This window comes from Mus musculus, chromosome 1 (assembly GCF_000001635.26).
Source record: "Mus musculus strain C57BL/6J chromosome 1, GRCm38.p6 C57BL/6J".
NCBI lineage: Eukaryota > Metazoa > Chordata > Mammalia > Rodentia > Muridae > Mus > Mus musculus.
In genome coordinates this window covers 44,734,908-44,750,304 of record NC_000067.6, presented here as the reverse complement: position 1 = coordinate 44,750,304, position 15,397 = coordinate 44,734,908, and the positions used below count along the sequence as shown (strand labels likewise).

At 34.4% G+C, this 15,397-nt stretch overlaps 1 protein-coding gene and 1 long non-coding RNA gene across 6 annotated transcripts in view; one reads left to right on the top strand and one right to left on the bottom strand.

The window, feature by feature from the left end:
- Gulp1 (GULP, engulfment adaptor PTB domain containing 1) overlaps positions 1 to 15,397 on the bottom strand; it is a 245,459-nt gene that overhangs the window by 46,534 nt on the left and 183,528 nt on the right. For all 5 annotated transcript variants that reach the window (XM_006496277.4, XM_006496276.4, XM_006496278.4 and 2 more), the window contains exon 4: positions 5,760 to 5,831. In XM_006496277.4, the coding sequence (XP_006496340.1) occupies positions 5,760 to 5,831 (72 nt within the window). The remainder of the gene's footprint in view (positions 1 to 5,759; positions 5,832 to 15,397) is intronic.
- 4930521E06Rik (RIKEN cDNA 4930521E06 gene) lies at positions 5,356 to 10,630 on the top strand. The gene is made up of 3 exons (NR_040602.1): positions 5,356 to 5,373; positions 6,069 to 6,149; positions 9,824 to 10,630. It is a non-coding gene; the product is annotated as an RIKEN cDNA 4930521E06 gene (long non-coding RNA).

Here is a 15,397-nt window from a genome sequence, read left to right as displayed (position 1 = left end):
GGAGTGGGTGGGGGAGCGTGTGGGGGACTTTTGGGATAGCATTGGAAATGTAAATGAAATAAATACCCAATTAAAAAATGTTTTCCATTTGTGTTTCATATATATCAGGGTTTCCCTCAATCTTGTGACATGATTGACAAAATTATGTGTTTTAAAAATCTTGTATATACTATTAGACTCACTCAGTTTATGTCTTCAATAGTTTGATAATATCTCTGTGCTTTTCTTCTAAAGATCAAACTCATTGCTCACAAACCTTACTTTCATGCTCCCATATTAACTCTCCTTGATTTTCATACTTGTGGACCTCCTTGTTTCTCTGTCTCTGTCCCTGTCTGTCTCTCTCTGTCTCTGTCAGTCTCTGCCTGTCTGTCTGTCTGTCTCTCTCTCTCTTATCTCTCTTATTTTTTCAAGACAGGGTTTTGTTTTTGTTTTTGTTTTGTTTTGTTTTTTTGTAACTCTGACTATCCTGAAACTCACTCACTCACTCTGCAGACTAAGTTGGCCTTGAACTCAGAGATCTGCCTGCTTCAGCTTCCTGAGCTCAATAAAGGCATAAGACACTGTTGCCTGGATATTCGGAGACTTCTTAACTGTGTTCAGAAATATTTCTAATTCAGGAGTGCTGGGTGACAGTGCACAAAGTGATGCTTACTTCTCCTTAGCTATATTCTTTTTCTTAATTATTTTAATGTAAATACTTGGACGTGTGTTTTACATGTAGGAGCTTATAGGTCAAAGGTTTTGTGGCTGGGTTTCTCTCTCAGCAGCTTACAGAGTACCTTCCTGTACAAAAGAGAGTATATGGATAGAGAGGCTCGAAGTAGGTACCAGTTTGACATTTCCAAGTTCAATAAGGAGTGTGAGTGCTGTACTCAACAATGGGATTCTGCTGTCCATTTGTAGAGAACAACTCCTCTTAGCAATGGCAAACTAAACAGGCTGTTTGGGAATTTCCATGGGAACCCCTTGGCTAACAATTCAATTAAATGCAGCTCATTCTGGCCTGGCTAAAAGAGACAGTCAGCTGTGACTATGACTATGGCTATGGCTATGGCTATGGCTATGGCTATGGCTATGGCTATGGCTATGGCTATGGCTATGGCTATTACTATGGCATATCCCCTATTACTAGGAGTCTTCATTAAGATCACATCTATAGATTCCAGGAAATTTCTTTCCACTGCAGAAGGTTTCCACACCACTACCCAAACATGCTCCAATTCCAGCTTTTCTACCTATAATCTCTCCCTCTACCCCATGGCCATTCCTTGTCACTTTATTTCCTGCACCTATCTCCACCTGCAGCTTGTCTATTCTATTTCTCCATCCCAGGGAGAACCCTGTTTCACCTCTAGACCCCTTCTCTTTGGGTTGGCTATCATTAACTTATTTATCATTTATTTAAACATTTATTATTAAATCTATATTTTAATATAATATTTATTTAATTTTATTTAATGATTCAGTTTAATTTAATTAATTAATGAATACATGCCATATTTGCCTTTTGGGATCAGGAATACCTCATTTAGGATTTTTTTTTTCCTAGTTCTATCCATTTGCCTGCAAATTTTATGGTGGTGTTTTTGTAACAGCTGAGTAATACTCCAGTGTATAAATGTACCACAATTTTGTTTTGTTGTGTTTTGTTTTGTTTTGAATGTGATTTATGTTGAGGGACATCTAGGTTGTTTCCCGTTTCTACCTATTAGAAATAAAGCAGCAATATCCTTATGGTAGCATGAAACATCCTTTGTGCCTATAGCATAGCTGGATGGTGAGGCAGATCAGTTTCTAACATTCTGTGGAATGCCCATATTGATTTCCGTATGTTCAAGCTTGCATTGCTACCAGCACTGGAAACGTAGTGCCCTTCCCCACAACCTGGATAACGTGAGCTGTCATTTGTGTTATTCATCTTGGCGGTTCTGAGAGATGTAGGATGAAATGTCAGAGTTGCAATTAATTTGCTATTCCCTGATAGCTAAGGATATTGAACACTTATTTAAAATTTTCTCAGCCATTTGAGATTCCATTACTGATCATTCTCTGTTTAGATCCATGCCTCATTTTTAATTGGAATATTTGGTTTTTTTGTTTGTTTGTTATCTCTATTAGATGTGGAGTTGTTAAAAATCTTTCTCCATTCTGTAGACTGCCCCTTTGTCTTACTGATGGTGTCCTTTGTTTTACAGAAGATTTTCAGTTTCAGGAGGTCGCATTTATTAATTGTGGATCTTAACACCTGAGCTATCAGTCTTGAGTTAATAAAGTCGTCTCTTGTGCTAATGCATTCAAGGCTATCCCCACTTCCTCTTCTATCAAGTTCCGTGTGTCAGATTTTATGTTGAGGTATTTAATCCACTTGGACCTGAATTTTGTGCAGTGTAATGAATATAAATCTATTTTCCTTCTTCTACAGACACCCAGTTAGAGCAGCATTATTTGCTGAAAGTGATTTTTTCCCCAGTATGTAATTCTAGCTTTATTATAAAAATAAGGTGTCCATAAGTTTGTGTATTCATATCTAGTAATTTAATTATATTTCATTGATGAATGAGTCTGTTTTCATGACAACAATATGTAGCTTTATTAGTATAGCTGTGCAGTTCAACTTGAAATTAGCAACACAAAGACATACAGTGGTTCTTTTATTGTTCAAGATTTTTTTTTTTTATTTTTAGCCATCCTGGTTTTTTGGGATTGTTTGTTTGTTTGTTTGTTTTTGCTTGTTTCTTTGTTTCTGCTTTTCCATATGAAGTAGAGAATTGTCTTTTTCAGGTCTCTAAAGAATTGTCTTGGCATATACAGCAGAGGACTACTGGGTCTGGGTTTATTCAGAGAAGATGCACCTAACCCTCATGAAGACAGGAGGGTGGGGAGGAGGTATGGGATGTGCAACAGTCAGAGGGTGGACCAGGAGAGGAATAAAATCTGGAGTATAAAAATAAATAAATAAATAAATAAATCCCCAAAATATGAAAAAAAAACTGCAATGAGAAAAAAAAGAATTGTGTTGGAATTTTGACAGAGATTTCATTGAATTTGTAGATTGCTTTGGTAAGATGGCCAGTTTTACTATATTAATCTCACTGATCCATGCGCATAGGAGATCTTTCTATCTTCTGATGTCTTCTTTAAATTCCTCAAAGACTTTAAATTTTTATAGTACAGGTCTTTCATTTTCATGGCTAGAGTTACCCCAAGATATTTTATATTATTTGAGGCTATTGTGAAAGGTATTATTTTCCTGATTGTTCCTCAGTCTGTTTGGCATTTGTATATAGGAGAACTATTCTTCTTCTTCTTCTTCTTCTTCTTCTTCTTCTTCTTCTTCTTCTTCTTCTTCTTCTTCTTCTTCTTCTTCTTCTTTAATTAATCTCATATGCATCCACTTTGCTGGATACTTTGCTGGTGTTTATCAGCTGTAAGAGTTCTCTGGTGGGATTTTAGGATCACTTATGTATCCTATCATATAATCTGCAAATTATTTGGCACTACTTTGTGTTTCTCCTACTTAGTTGCTAAATAATTGCTAATAATCATGGTTTTTGTATATAACTAAGTTCTAGATAACTGGTCAGTTGAATAAAAAGTAAAAGAAAAACAGAAATACGGTACACAGAGTGAAATACAGCGCTGAAGACCCCGGCTGACTAACATGTCTTGTCAGTATCTTCTAAAGGCTATATATCACACTGAAGCTGCTTTGTGTGTATAAAATGAGCTTCACCCACTAGGGCCTTTCAAACTGGGTCCATAAGACATTGATCCCAATGTTCAGTGTGTACTCATACAGAAACATAACAAATGGTAAACACAAATTGAGTCCTGGTATTTGCCCTGAATGTACTGAACCAGACCCCTTCTGAAAACGAACTTTATTATGACAGCAGTGCTAAGTTCTTTTAGATACCTATCATTTTCTTAAATGTCAGCTTAAGCATAAGTAAACAGGAAAAAATTCTGTTTGTTTCAGCAAACAGAATATGGGAACATTTCAGTTATTACACAAATCATTACATTAAAGTTTACAAACTTGGAATTCTCTACAGTCACAGACTAGTCAGCATTCAAATCTTTAGAAGCATTTTGCTAAAACTCAAGCAGATACCATGAGGTACAGAGGTAGGAAAATAGCATTGTTGAAAATTTGTTACGATTTTCATCACCCTGCATTATGTTTATATTTTGAATTATTATCAAAAGTCAAAAAAGCCATTACATTTAAAATGCAAACTTTGAAAGACTTTGAAAGGGGAGTAAATATAAATAGCATTTTTAATTACATGAGAAAAATCTGAGTATAACAGTATAATATATGTACAAACGAGTCAGGAAATATGGGTTTGAGAAAAATAAGCAGAAAATCAAAATGAGGTAATGAGCAATTGGTACTTTCTATTTCTAGTGGAGCCACAGCGCCACCATCTGGTCTCATCTATATGACAGCAAAATTAAAATATGTGTAAATATTGATTGTATCATAGCTTCTGATAACAGATACAACATAAAAGAAATATTAAAACAAATTTACATAAAAACCATTGTCTTCCTCATGTTCACTAGTAAAATATTCTCTCCTAATATATACATATCCTTTCCTGAGAAACAAATTTTTCAGCCAAAATATTTGTTAAATGCATATTGTGAGAGATATACATTTAATAAAACCTACTGCCCACTAGGTGTACATTAAAACTCTTACTGCTTTCCATTATATTCCACAATATTATTTCAGTTCTAAGTATGAAATTATACAGAAATGTCATATAATACATATAGCCATAGTTTTAAAAGTCATTGAAGTTCGTTTCGGGTATGAGATATGGAATGAAGAATTCCCAAGATATAAAGGAATGTTGCCAATATAATTGTTCTTTTAAGACACTTTCTAATTTGAATAAATATTAGGTAAAACACCTAATATTCCCATGGAATAAATGTATGACCTGGAAATCAAAATTAGAATAAGATTGTGCCTCATGCAGTAAATTATGGGAGTAGCCACACAGAAGAAAAGCTAACTTTGTGAATATAAGTCTGTAGACCTCTGACATCATGAGGATACCCATTATCTTGAAGGAAATACCCTAGCTGTAAAATCTCGGTGGGGCTGACTGTTGAGAAGTGAGCTATTTCATAAGCATGCTTGTGGCAAAAGGGTTTCGCAGGAAACTTGCAGAACATGAGTTTTGGGGGTTGCATACATTTTACTCCATAAATTACTCATGAATATTTGGGGTGTTTATTCAATATTTTCTTCTGCTTTCTTAGTCACACAAGCTCCCCTAAAGCTGCTCATTGGCATGGCCCATTAGGGTATCCTTAGTATTCTGCTTTGGAATGAACACTAACTGTTTTCAACTGGTAGATATGATATCTTAATTGTTAGAGATTTATATAAAGTTCCTACTAGTTGTGATTTAGAGCATGGAGTACATATTGTCCAGGACATAGAAAGGGAGATCACTGACTATAAACATTGATTGAGTTCTGCCTTAAAAGTCTTTAGTTACTGTAAGAAATTATACTATAGAAAAATATATTACGTACAGAAAAATAATTGCATGAATATGTCTATAATTCAAAATGTCTCCCTGAACAGGTGGTATTTATTTAATTGTAATTTAAAGAGAATTTAAGTTATCTTTTAATTTAAGGAGTAATTTAAACAGATATCTATGTTTTAGCTTCTGCCAATCTGTTGATGACACAAGATCATTACACTAGCCGTTTCTCTGAAGAGCTCTTACCTTCAGCTTCCTGACAGCATCTCTCACAACTTCTGTTCCCTTTGGCTGCTCCACTTCGGTACTGCCAAGAAACTGAACATGAGCATCCATGAGACACAGACTTTAGTAAACCCATCACTGAACCCTCTGGAGCTGATAGTGTGTATGAGAAAGTTAGGCAAAAATTCAAACCCAAATCTTAATGAAGGAGAACAATTGTTGCTCAGTTTCTATATACTACATGAAAATGCATTGACTATTTGCAATTCTTATTTTTCAAAAGTTATTTTTCTTAACATGTCATACCTATGTTTTTTTTTTTATTTGAAGATTCTTACTGGAATGAAAAGTGAAATTATTTCATTGGGATAAATTATTTCAAAGAGATAAATTCAGTCTCAACAGTTAAGAGTGAGTAAATGCTAACTCTGTACTTGCTAATCATACTGGCTTCACGTTATCAAAACTCCTTTTTCTCAAGGCTAAAATACAATCGGACTGATGTGCACTAATGAAAGTTTAAAATCATAGAATATACAAATACATGCTTTGATTAGGTCCTAGTAATAGTTCTCAGTTTGCAGCAGAGCCAGAACATTTGTACATATCAGAGCTTCAGAGCTGATTAAAAGGTGCGTATTTAACATTTAAACCAAGAATGTACCATGTTAGATCATGTAAAGGATAAACGGTTCAAAAAGAAAAGAATTAACAACAACCAGTTTTTTTTTTTTAGATCAGAATTAATCCATATAGCAGACTCTTTTTCTCAAGCTCTCTGAATATTTCAAAGCCATTGGCAGATGCATCACTAACGTCCTATTAGCAAGGAGAGTGGGAAAAGAAGAATTTTTATATGCAAACAAAACTTGAGCTAGGAGGGCATGCCATGTCAATTCCAGACAGTATCAATAACTGATAATAATTTTATAGAGTAAGAGTCATACTTTGACAGAAATGACAGGAGTCATAAATATTATATGCAAATATACCCCTATGGGAAAAATGTGGACAAACTCCAGAAGATTCATAGTAAATCCATAAACATCAATACTCCAAGACTGTTTTAACACCACTTTTGATAGGCTTTACCTTTAAGTAAGCTAATGGTATTGAATGAAAGTACGTCTTAATGTAGACCTCGCTACATTAATTTTATCAAATTTTACCTTACATAGTTAAAAAATACACTTAGAGCCTATCATCGTTCCTTATCCCTGCACTCCCTGCACTAGAAAGATTGAGGCAGGGAATCATAGGCCAACCTGGGCTACATAGTGAGTTAAAGACCAGCACAGGCTACAAAGTAGAGCAAGTACATACATACACATACATACATACACACTCACATACAATACACAAACACATACACATTTATATACATATTTACATACAAAATACATGCACACACATACATGTATATATATTCACACACATATGTATACCCATATATACTTATACACATATACATATACACAGAGGCACATACATGTTTAATACATACAAATACATATAAATACATACGAATACATACAAATACATACAAATACATACAAATACATAAAACATAAATACATAAAACTTGATTTTATAACTGAAAGGATTTACTTCTTATATTTCCTCTTCATTTTCAAATTTCAAAAGCTGTAATCCCTAAATTAAGTACACGCTACTTATGTGCATCCCGTGTTCTTTATAAAGTATTGGTGAAACTCAAACAAAATATAAGGTACTAGAATACACTCTAGACTTAGACTGTGGATATATTAGAAAATTAATCAGCCTAGGTCTTTATCTGACTTTTCTATAAAAGAATATTAACATTGTTCTTCATTCATTGCAAAATCATCTTAAAGAGCAACTGAAATAACATAAAAATAGCAATGTGCTTTATAAATATGATAAATGCCATTCCTTGTTTATTTGTATGTCAACAGACGCGTTCTGTTCTCTAGCTTCTAGAGGAAAATTTGGAAGATGTTGTAAGAAGATAAGGAATGGTGAATTAGAGACCAGGAACCTATGGAAAGGTCACCATGAAATCAATTATATTTATATTAAAGAATGCCTTTTAAAATGATGAGGACTCCAATAACTATGTCTACAAACTTGGAGCTTAGAAGAAACTGTCCTAGTGGTGTGTGTGTGTGTGTGTGTGTGTGTGTGTGTGTGTGAGAGAGAGAGAGAGAGAGAGAGAGAGAGAGAGGCAGAGACAGAGACAGAGAGACAGAGATATAGAGACAGAGAGAGGAAGAGAGGGAAGGAGAAAAGAAAGGAAGGGAGGGAGGGAGGGAGGAAGGGAGAGAAGGAGACTAGGAGACTAGTGATGTCACAGGGCTTTAGGATGAAAACTGCAAGGACCTTGGACTCACAGGGAGTTGTTGTTTTCTCAGAAAATACTATTACAGAAGGACTTGGGTGAATTTTCAGAAAAAAAAATAGCAAGAGAAAATGCAATGTGAGGTCACTAACAACGTGAAAGAAATAGAGCTAGCAGTACAGTCCAGCATTCTGCTGGCAGCAACATAAATGTCCATCTTTTGAAATTTCCTTACCTACAATAGAAATGTTTGGTACATTCTTAGTCTGTATGGCAACGTGGTGTATATATATTTTTTTAATTGACAAACTATACCATCTCTTTGTTTTAATGTTTCAAAATGACTTTGATAAATACAGAACAACTGTAGATGTAACTCTACACAGAGAATGAAAATCTCTCAGTTCAATGTACTAGAAAACTTATGATCTAGGCAGTTGCACAAAGAATAGGCATTTTGTAGTCTACAGTCTATTGAAATTGAAAGTATAGAAATATCCATTAAGTTTGCTAGTGTATAAAATATTTGTTTCATGGAATTTTTAAAGATTATATTACAGTATGTCACATTTGATTAATATTTATCAAATATTTATAACTACCAATGGGTTAAAGCAGCATATACCTCATTGAGTTGTTATCCTTTTCTCTCAATGATTCCTTCATCCCATTATATTCACCATAAGCACTATATAAAAGTATGGACAAGTTTGAGAATTGTATCCTCATTTTCAAGGATTCCTTAAAATGAACTCTTTTGAGGTTCATGCCTCTTTGCCAGCAGAGAGCAGTCTTGCACATCAACAGGGAGCCATTTAAAATGCCTTGTCTGCTCCCTCAAATATGTAAGAATCACTCTAGAAATAAAGTTAAAAACAAAAGCAAATAGAAGATTGACTGAATCTGCCATGAAATGTGTCACTATTTAGCACATGAAGGAATTATTTAAAAATAAAAATATGAAATGTATATTTTACTTCTATCAAATTCAAAATATGCCAATTTATTGTATATATTTACTTCATAATTGGTTTTGAAATGTTAATAGAACTACATATATGTTAAAGTATACAAAATTTTAAGACTAAGATTAATAAAGAATATTGGTGCTGTATTAACTAATGATATTCTGATTAAAGAAAAATAGATTAATGAGAACATATCTTTGTAAGCAAAAACACAGACTATAAATATAATAGGATGGATTTTCTATGTCAGGTTAACATCATCATACTATGATTTTTTTTAAAGTGCCTTTTAACCTTTTTGCTTCTCAATCAATTTAGTAGATTAGCTATATAGAAGATAGCTAATTTAATTTTATGGATTTTATTTGGCTGAATAACCATGTTAGAGAGCCAAGGAACAGAAAAAGTAATTTTTAAAAAGCACATCTTAGCTGCCAGTTACTAAAGAAGGGTCATATTCAATTGGATTTAAATCTATTACATGATTGCCAAAACCATAGCCCTGAAAAAAAAATTAGAATAGATCTACCAAAAAGTGAGGTTTTAATTTAAACTCTGCACAATCTAAAAGGTACCTTTAAAAATACGTCCAAGATGTTTTGACAGAGGATTAAAAATAAGCTTAGTATTAAAAGGTTGATTTACCTTTTTAATTTGAAGTTTCACATTTTATTTCAATATTTGTTTTATGAAATCAACATTGTTATTACAGACAGATGTGGATATGTTGTTTCAGTAAACTCATGCTTTTAACAGATTAGAAAGTGTAAGCCTAATCAAGTGTGTTTTCTGCAAAGGAGAACCTACAGATGCTGGGCAAGTGCTTCCTCACTGAACTTGAAGCCCACTAACTGAAAAGGCAGCAAGAGTCACCTGTTATCCCAAATGCCTTGTTAAAGGGGAAGGTTCGGAAGCAACACCCATCACTGAGAGGCAAGAGAAATTTAATGCCCAAGAAGTGGTTTTCCCTTGAGTCAAGAAGGGGCAAAGGATTTCAGAGAGAGAGAGAGTTGCACAAGAGAGTCAAAAACAATGAGGACTTCATGAAGTCTTATCTCAAGTGCCTATGGTGCCAACGAAGCGTATGCCTTCAAAGAAAAATAGAACCCCTGACTAAACAAGCAAGCAGATGACAACAAAATAATACTACTTCATGTCAACAGCTATCTAAAGTAGCTTAAACTTATAGGTTTTAAAAATCACGGATTAAAAATATGGAAAAATAAAGCAAAGAAAATAAAGCAAAAACATAGAAATAGATTTGTAACACAAAGCCATAAGGTCCTGTGTGATTGCCAGAAGTCATTTCTAAAATGAGACATTACTTTCTTCAGCGCCAACAGGGAAGAAGAAACGGCTAAGCATGAGATTCACTGCTGAATGATGACAAAGGCTGTTTTAGGCATGTGATAGGACTTTGCATTGCAGCCATATATGTGATTTCACATGTGGAAGTGTCTCACAGCTTATTAAGTGTCAATCTATCAGACCTTTGTTTTAATGATTACAATTTCATGAAGACAAAACAGTTTCTCTGTCATTAATGACTTTGTTTCAACACATCAGTTTCTCAATTTTCAAAGAGTAAAGCATTAATCTTTGTAATTCCACCTTATTCTTTATTTTCCTATATAAATAATATTCTTCATAATTATTAGATAAGTACAAGTAATTTAATCCTGAGTAAAGTTTTACATGTGAAGTGTACATCAGAGCATTGAAAAGTACATGCTACCAGTATATATTATATGTATATACACATATATGTATATAAATGTTCACATTATATAGGGCGGGCAGAGTATGGATGCTAGATAGAAATAAAGACTTAAATTTAAAATGGTTCCCTTTAGTATATCTAGATGACTGTGGAGCTTTTAAAAGCCCAAATGAGTTTCTAGAACAATTTTGGACATTTAACGTTTATAAACCATAACATTTTTCTCAGTTTTATTTTTGAGAATATAAAAACTTTCTACAGTTTGCCTACCTCTATACGATTAACACTGAAAGCTGATGTCATTGCATTTTCTTCTCTTTTACCAGTCTGTGACAGCTGAATTATTGCTGCTGCTTAGATCCCAGAAGTGTTATTCTTGGTGTGACTTTAGAGATACTGTGATGTACTGAATCAAGGGAAAGTAATTACTGGGAAAAATGTGTGGCACCAGTTAAGTTCAATATTTTCAAAAGAGTTGTCAAGTCTTTATTTTAATGCCTATCGACATGCGTAAAATTAGGAAAACCAGTTTGCAGGCTCAATAAATAAAGGTATGTAAGCCTGGGTGCCTGAGTTCAATCACACAAAATGGCCAGCAAAAATAGTTGTCTCTGACCTCAGCATGTATGTGGTGGCATGCACAGCACTCAAACACACAAACATAGTGACTATCTAGCATTTAAACAGGATCCGTCTTCTCCTTGGGAGTTGTCTCACCAGGAGTGAGGTATACCATGATAAATTAAACACCCCAGTGGTAGCTCTTTCCCACTCTCCCTCTTCTTATAGGAACTGTCCCAGTTTTAAGATCATCCACTGCACACTACTAGCACGCTTTTACAAATCTCTATAACTGAGAACTGTAACCATGCTATGACTTTACTGTGTACCCCGATTCTAACAAGGAAGCAATGGGTTATGTGTGAAATCAATTCAAATGAAAACAAATGAGCTTTCTGAAAGAAATAACTTCTACAAATTAAGGGATTAAAAATAGAAACTATTATTCAGGAAACCATGACAGTGTGTTCAGTCTTAGGAAAGGAGGGCTGAAGGAAAAGAGCAGATGGCCTTTTTCGGCACATATATCTGGAGAAGCCATGAGCACAGGACATTGGCTTTTCTCCATCATGGCAATGAACTCTCAAAGACTCTTACATATTTCTCATGGCAAGAGAAGAGCCTATTGCTGGATAAAGCATAAGACCACCCCCCCTCTTTTAACAAAATAGAACAAAGGCCATCCAGTCCTACAGAAAGTGACTGTCACCATGGCCATGCCACACATTCTTCCTCCCGCCCCACTTAAGTTTTCTATCTGGTGTAAAATACAGAAGAAACATTTCATCAGGATACAGTCCCTTTTTATGCACAGAAAGGGGGTTTGAGTTCTCCTGTCTGACTCAAGCCAAAAAGGCTCGCCATATGCACCTGAGTACAATTGCTGATTGCTATCTGTAACCTTGAAGAAGGTATTTAATTTCACTTAGTTTTTCACTTACTTGTTTGCAAAATGAGGTCATAATGATAACCATACACAGTAACACATACATGTTTATCATAATTACAATAGGAAGCTCATAGGATTGCCAACACAACAGAAAGACTATGAGACTGATAAGTTATATAATCAGCCAAATGCTGGTAGGATTTGGTGCCACCAAAGTGCAAAATTAGGTTCTTATGAGTCAGCTGAGACCAATCCACAATCTCAGCTAATCTTATCCAATTTGATAGAACCTACAGGTTTGAAGTTCTTAGCGCAGAAAAAAAAAAAAGAGTTTGGAAGAAAACAATGGTCCTCAGCTAAGTGGGAACAGAAGAACAAATATATGAGGACATGGAATAGCTAGAATAAACCACTTCTCAATTTTGGCTGTATTGATTTTATTAAGCCCACATGGATATTCAGAGAGTCTTGGTGATGCATCTGTACTATGCAAAAGAAAAGAAAATCTTTCTCATTGCATGGGATGACCTCTTAACTTAAACACCGAGCTAACATCATTACAAGTCTATTGACACAAGGAGTTGGTTATCTATGTGACATCAGGACAAAGAATTCAGTTCCTGAGATTTTCTTTTCAGCCTCCTGAATCATCATCTTCGGACAGTCTGACACTTATTAACACTGTCCCAGCTGCTGCATAGGAGAAAGGATCGAAGAAACTCACACTTCTCAATCTTGCTCCTCATTATAGGCTTCCCATAAATATGGGAGGGAAAATATAAAAAATATGTTAGCTGCTACTGGAATACCGGCTTTACCTGTGCATTTCATTGTGTTTGCTGCTTCACCTTCAAATACCAATAAAATAACCTCATCTTTCCAAGTGCTACTCAGGAACACTGAAGTAATAACACAGATTTCTAAACTCCTTTTAGACCTACTGAGGCAAAAGGTCCAGACCTCCCCCCGCCCCCCCAAAAAAATGACATTACAAAACTAAGCACATCATTTTTAGGAAACACTGGTCTTCCTTTAATCCAAAGAAAGCAAACTGCATATTGAATAAGACTGCATTTTGTCACTAACTCCTGTGCAGCTTTGAAAACTGTCAAAGATAAATGCTCCCAATTGCCATAGTGCAGCAAGGATGTGAACATATTAAAAATGAAACAGCAAGAGGCAACAGGGTACAACCTAATACAGCAGCATTTTCATTTCATGATTTAAGACGATGATTTTCATTCTTCCTAATTCTGTGACCGTAATACAGTTCTTCACATTGTGGTGAACCCCAACCATAAAATTATTTTCATTGCTATTTTATAACTGTAACTTTGTTGTTATTATTATAAATTGTAATGTAAATATCTATGTTTTCTGATGGTCTTAGGCAACCTCTGTAAAAGGGTTATTCGACCTCCCAAAAGATTGTGACTCAAAGGTAGAGAACCGCTGGGTTAAGAGCTTACCACTTCAATACAGATTTCCTCTTTTTCTAAAGGTTGTTTAAATATAAAAATGAAAATAGAAGTAGTCTATATCGTAATTTACTAACTTTATGTATGTCTAACATATGTAAAAGTGATATGCTATATATCCCTCTACTCTTCAACTTCTAACCCAGAAAAGGTAAAATAGAGTGAAGACCATTTGTGTCATACAGGGTTAAATCTAAAGAAGCCTTGCCAGTATGAAAGGGCCAGCCTTCAATTTTTACATGAGGGGAACTCAGACACACACTGTATGCACTTGTAAACTGGATTACTCTCTATAAAATATAATGGTATTGGTCTGACTACATTGCTAGAATATAATAGCACAGATGTAAAATGGAGGCATTCCCCAGGGACACGGGAGCCTACAAAGGTAGAGAGGACACTGTACTTGATGACATTTGGAATTTTGTGCTCTGTATAAAATGACTTCTTGAAAATTTTCATTACTTTGTAGACATGTTATTATGAGCCAGAATGACATACAATGTAATACTGGTAACCCTTGCTGTTCAGCACTTGAAAGGAAGTAGTCTGTCATTCCAAAAAGAAAACTAACTTTCTGTTTCTCCACATTTTGATAAAATTACTTATATGAAAGATTTTTTTGTAAACATAAAGTCAATCATATTTTTAATGTATCTAAAGGATATAGTTAATTTATAGTTTTGAAATGTGTGTATTACACACACACACACACACACACACACACACACTGAATATTGTACATGCCCATATAAAGATTTATCCAGAAAATTCTAATTTAAGAGATTCTTTAAAATAAAAATTCTGAGCTAAAGAACACATTGGAAAACTTAGAGGAGAAATATTCCAATGACTCTGGAGGGTAGAGAGAACTAAAGAAGATCCCATCTCTGGCTCCTTCTCCTAAGTAAACTGAGATTTACCCAATCATACACAAGGAGTTTCTGATGGAGACAGCATACTTTTCTTTGACCATGTTGAAACTTTGAAAGAGTAATTTATTATAATATTAGTGCAAAAAATAAAATATTTAAAATAATATTATTTTCTGTTCATAGTAAGTTTCTGAAGAGACACACTGAAACCCTTTAGATTGGTCTTTCTATTTAGATTTGACTTGATCATTACAAAATATTTTGTTTTATATATTGATATTTAATGATGCTGCGGACAGAAGATACTTAAATTCTCTATAAGGCCTAAACTTCAATTTTTAAAGTTAAGAGATATAGCACCTCATTATGTTTTATCTCAGATCCAAGTGTTTTGGTGTGTTTCTGACACTGAAAATATCATTGTGCTGATATCATTATATGAATTCTGTATTTTACTACTGATACTCTAAAGCTACCCCAACTGTTTAGAGTTTTCAAATGTGTCATGTTTTGGTTTGCCTTTTGGATGTTATCTACAATTACCCTCCTCATTTCCATTGCTATGATAATATCTATTACTTCTTTTCATATAGTCTAGATGTATAGAAATATGATAGTTTTCTGAAACCAAAACACTTCCCACATATGTTGTTGATTGAATATTTGGCGATGAATCTTCTGACTAACAAAGGATCCTAGGGAGCATTGATGAACACCTCTTCTTCTTCTTCTTCTTCTTCTTCTTCTTCTTCTTCTTCTTCTTCTTCTTCTTCTTCTTCTTCTTCTTCTTCTTCTTCTTCTTCTTCTTCTTTGTCTTCTTCTTCGTCTTTATCTTCTTCTACTTTGTG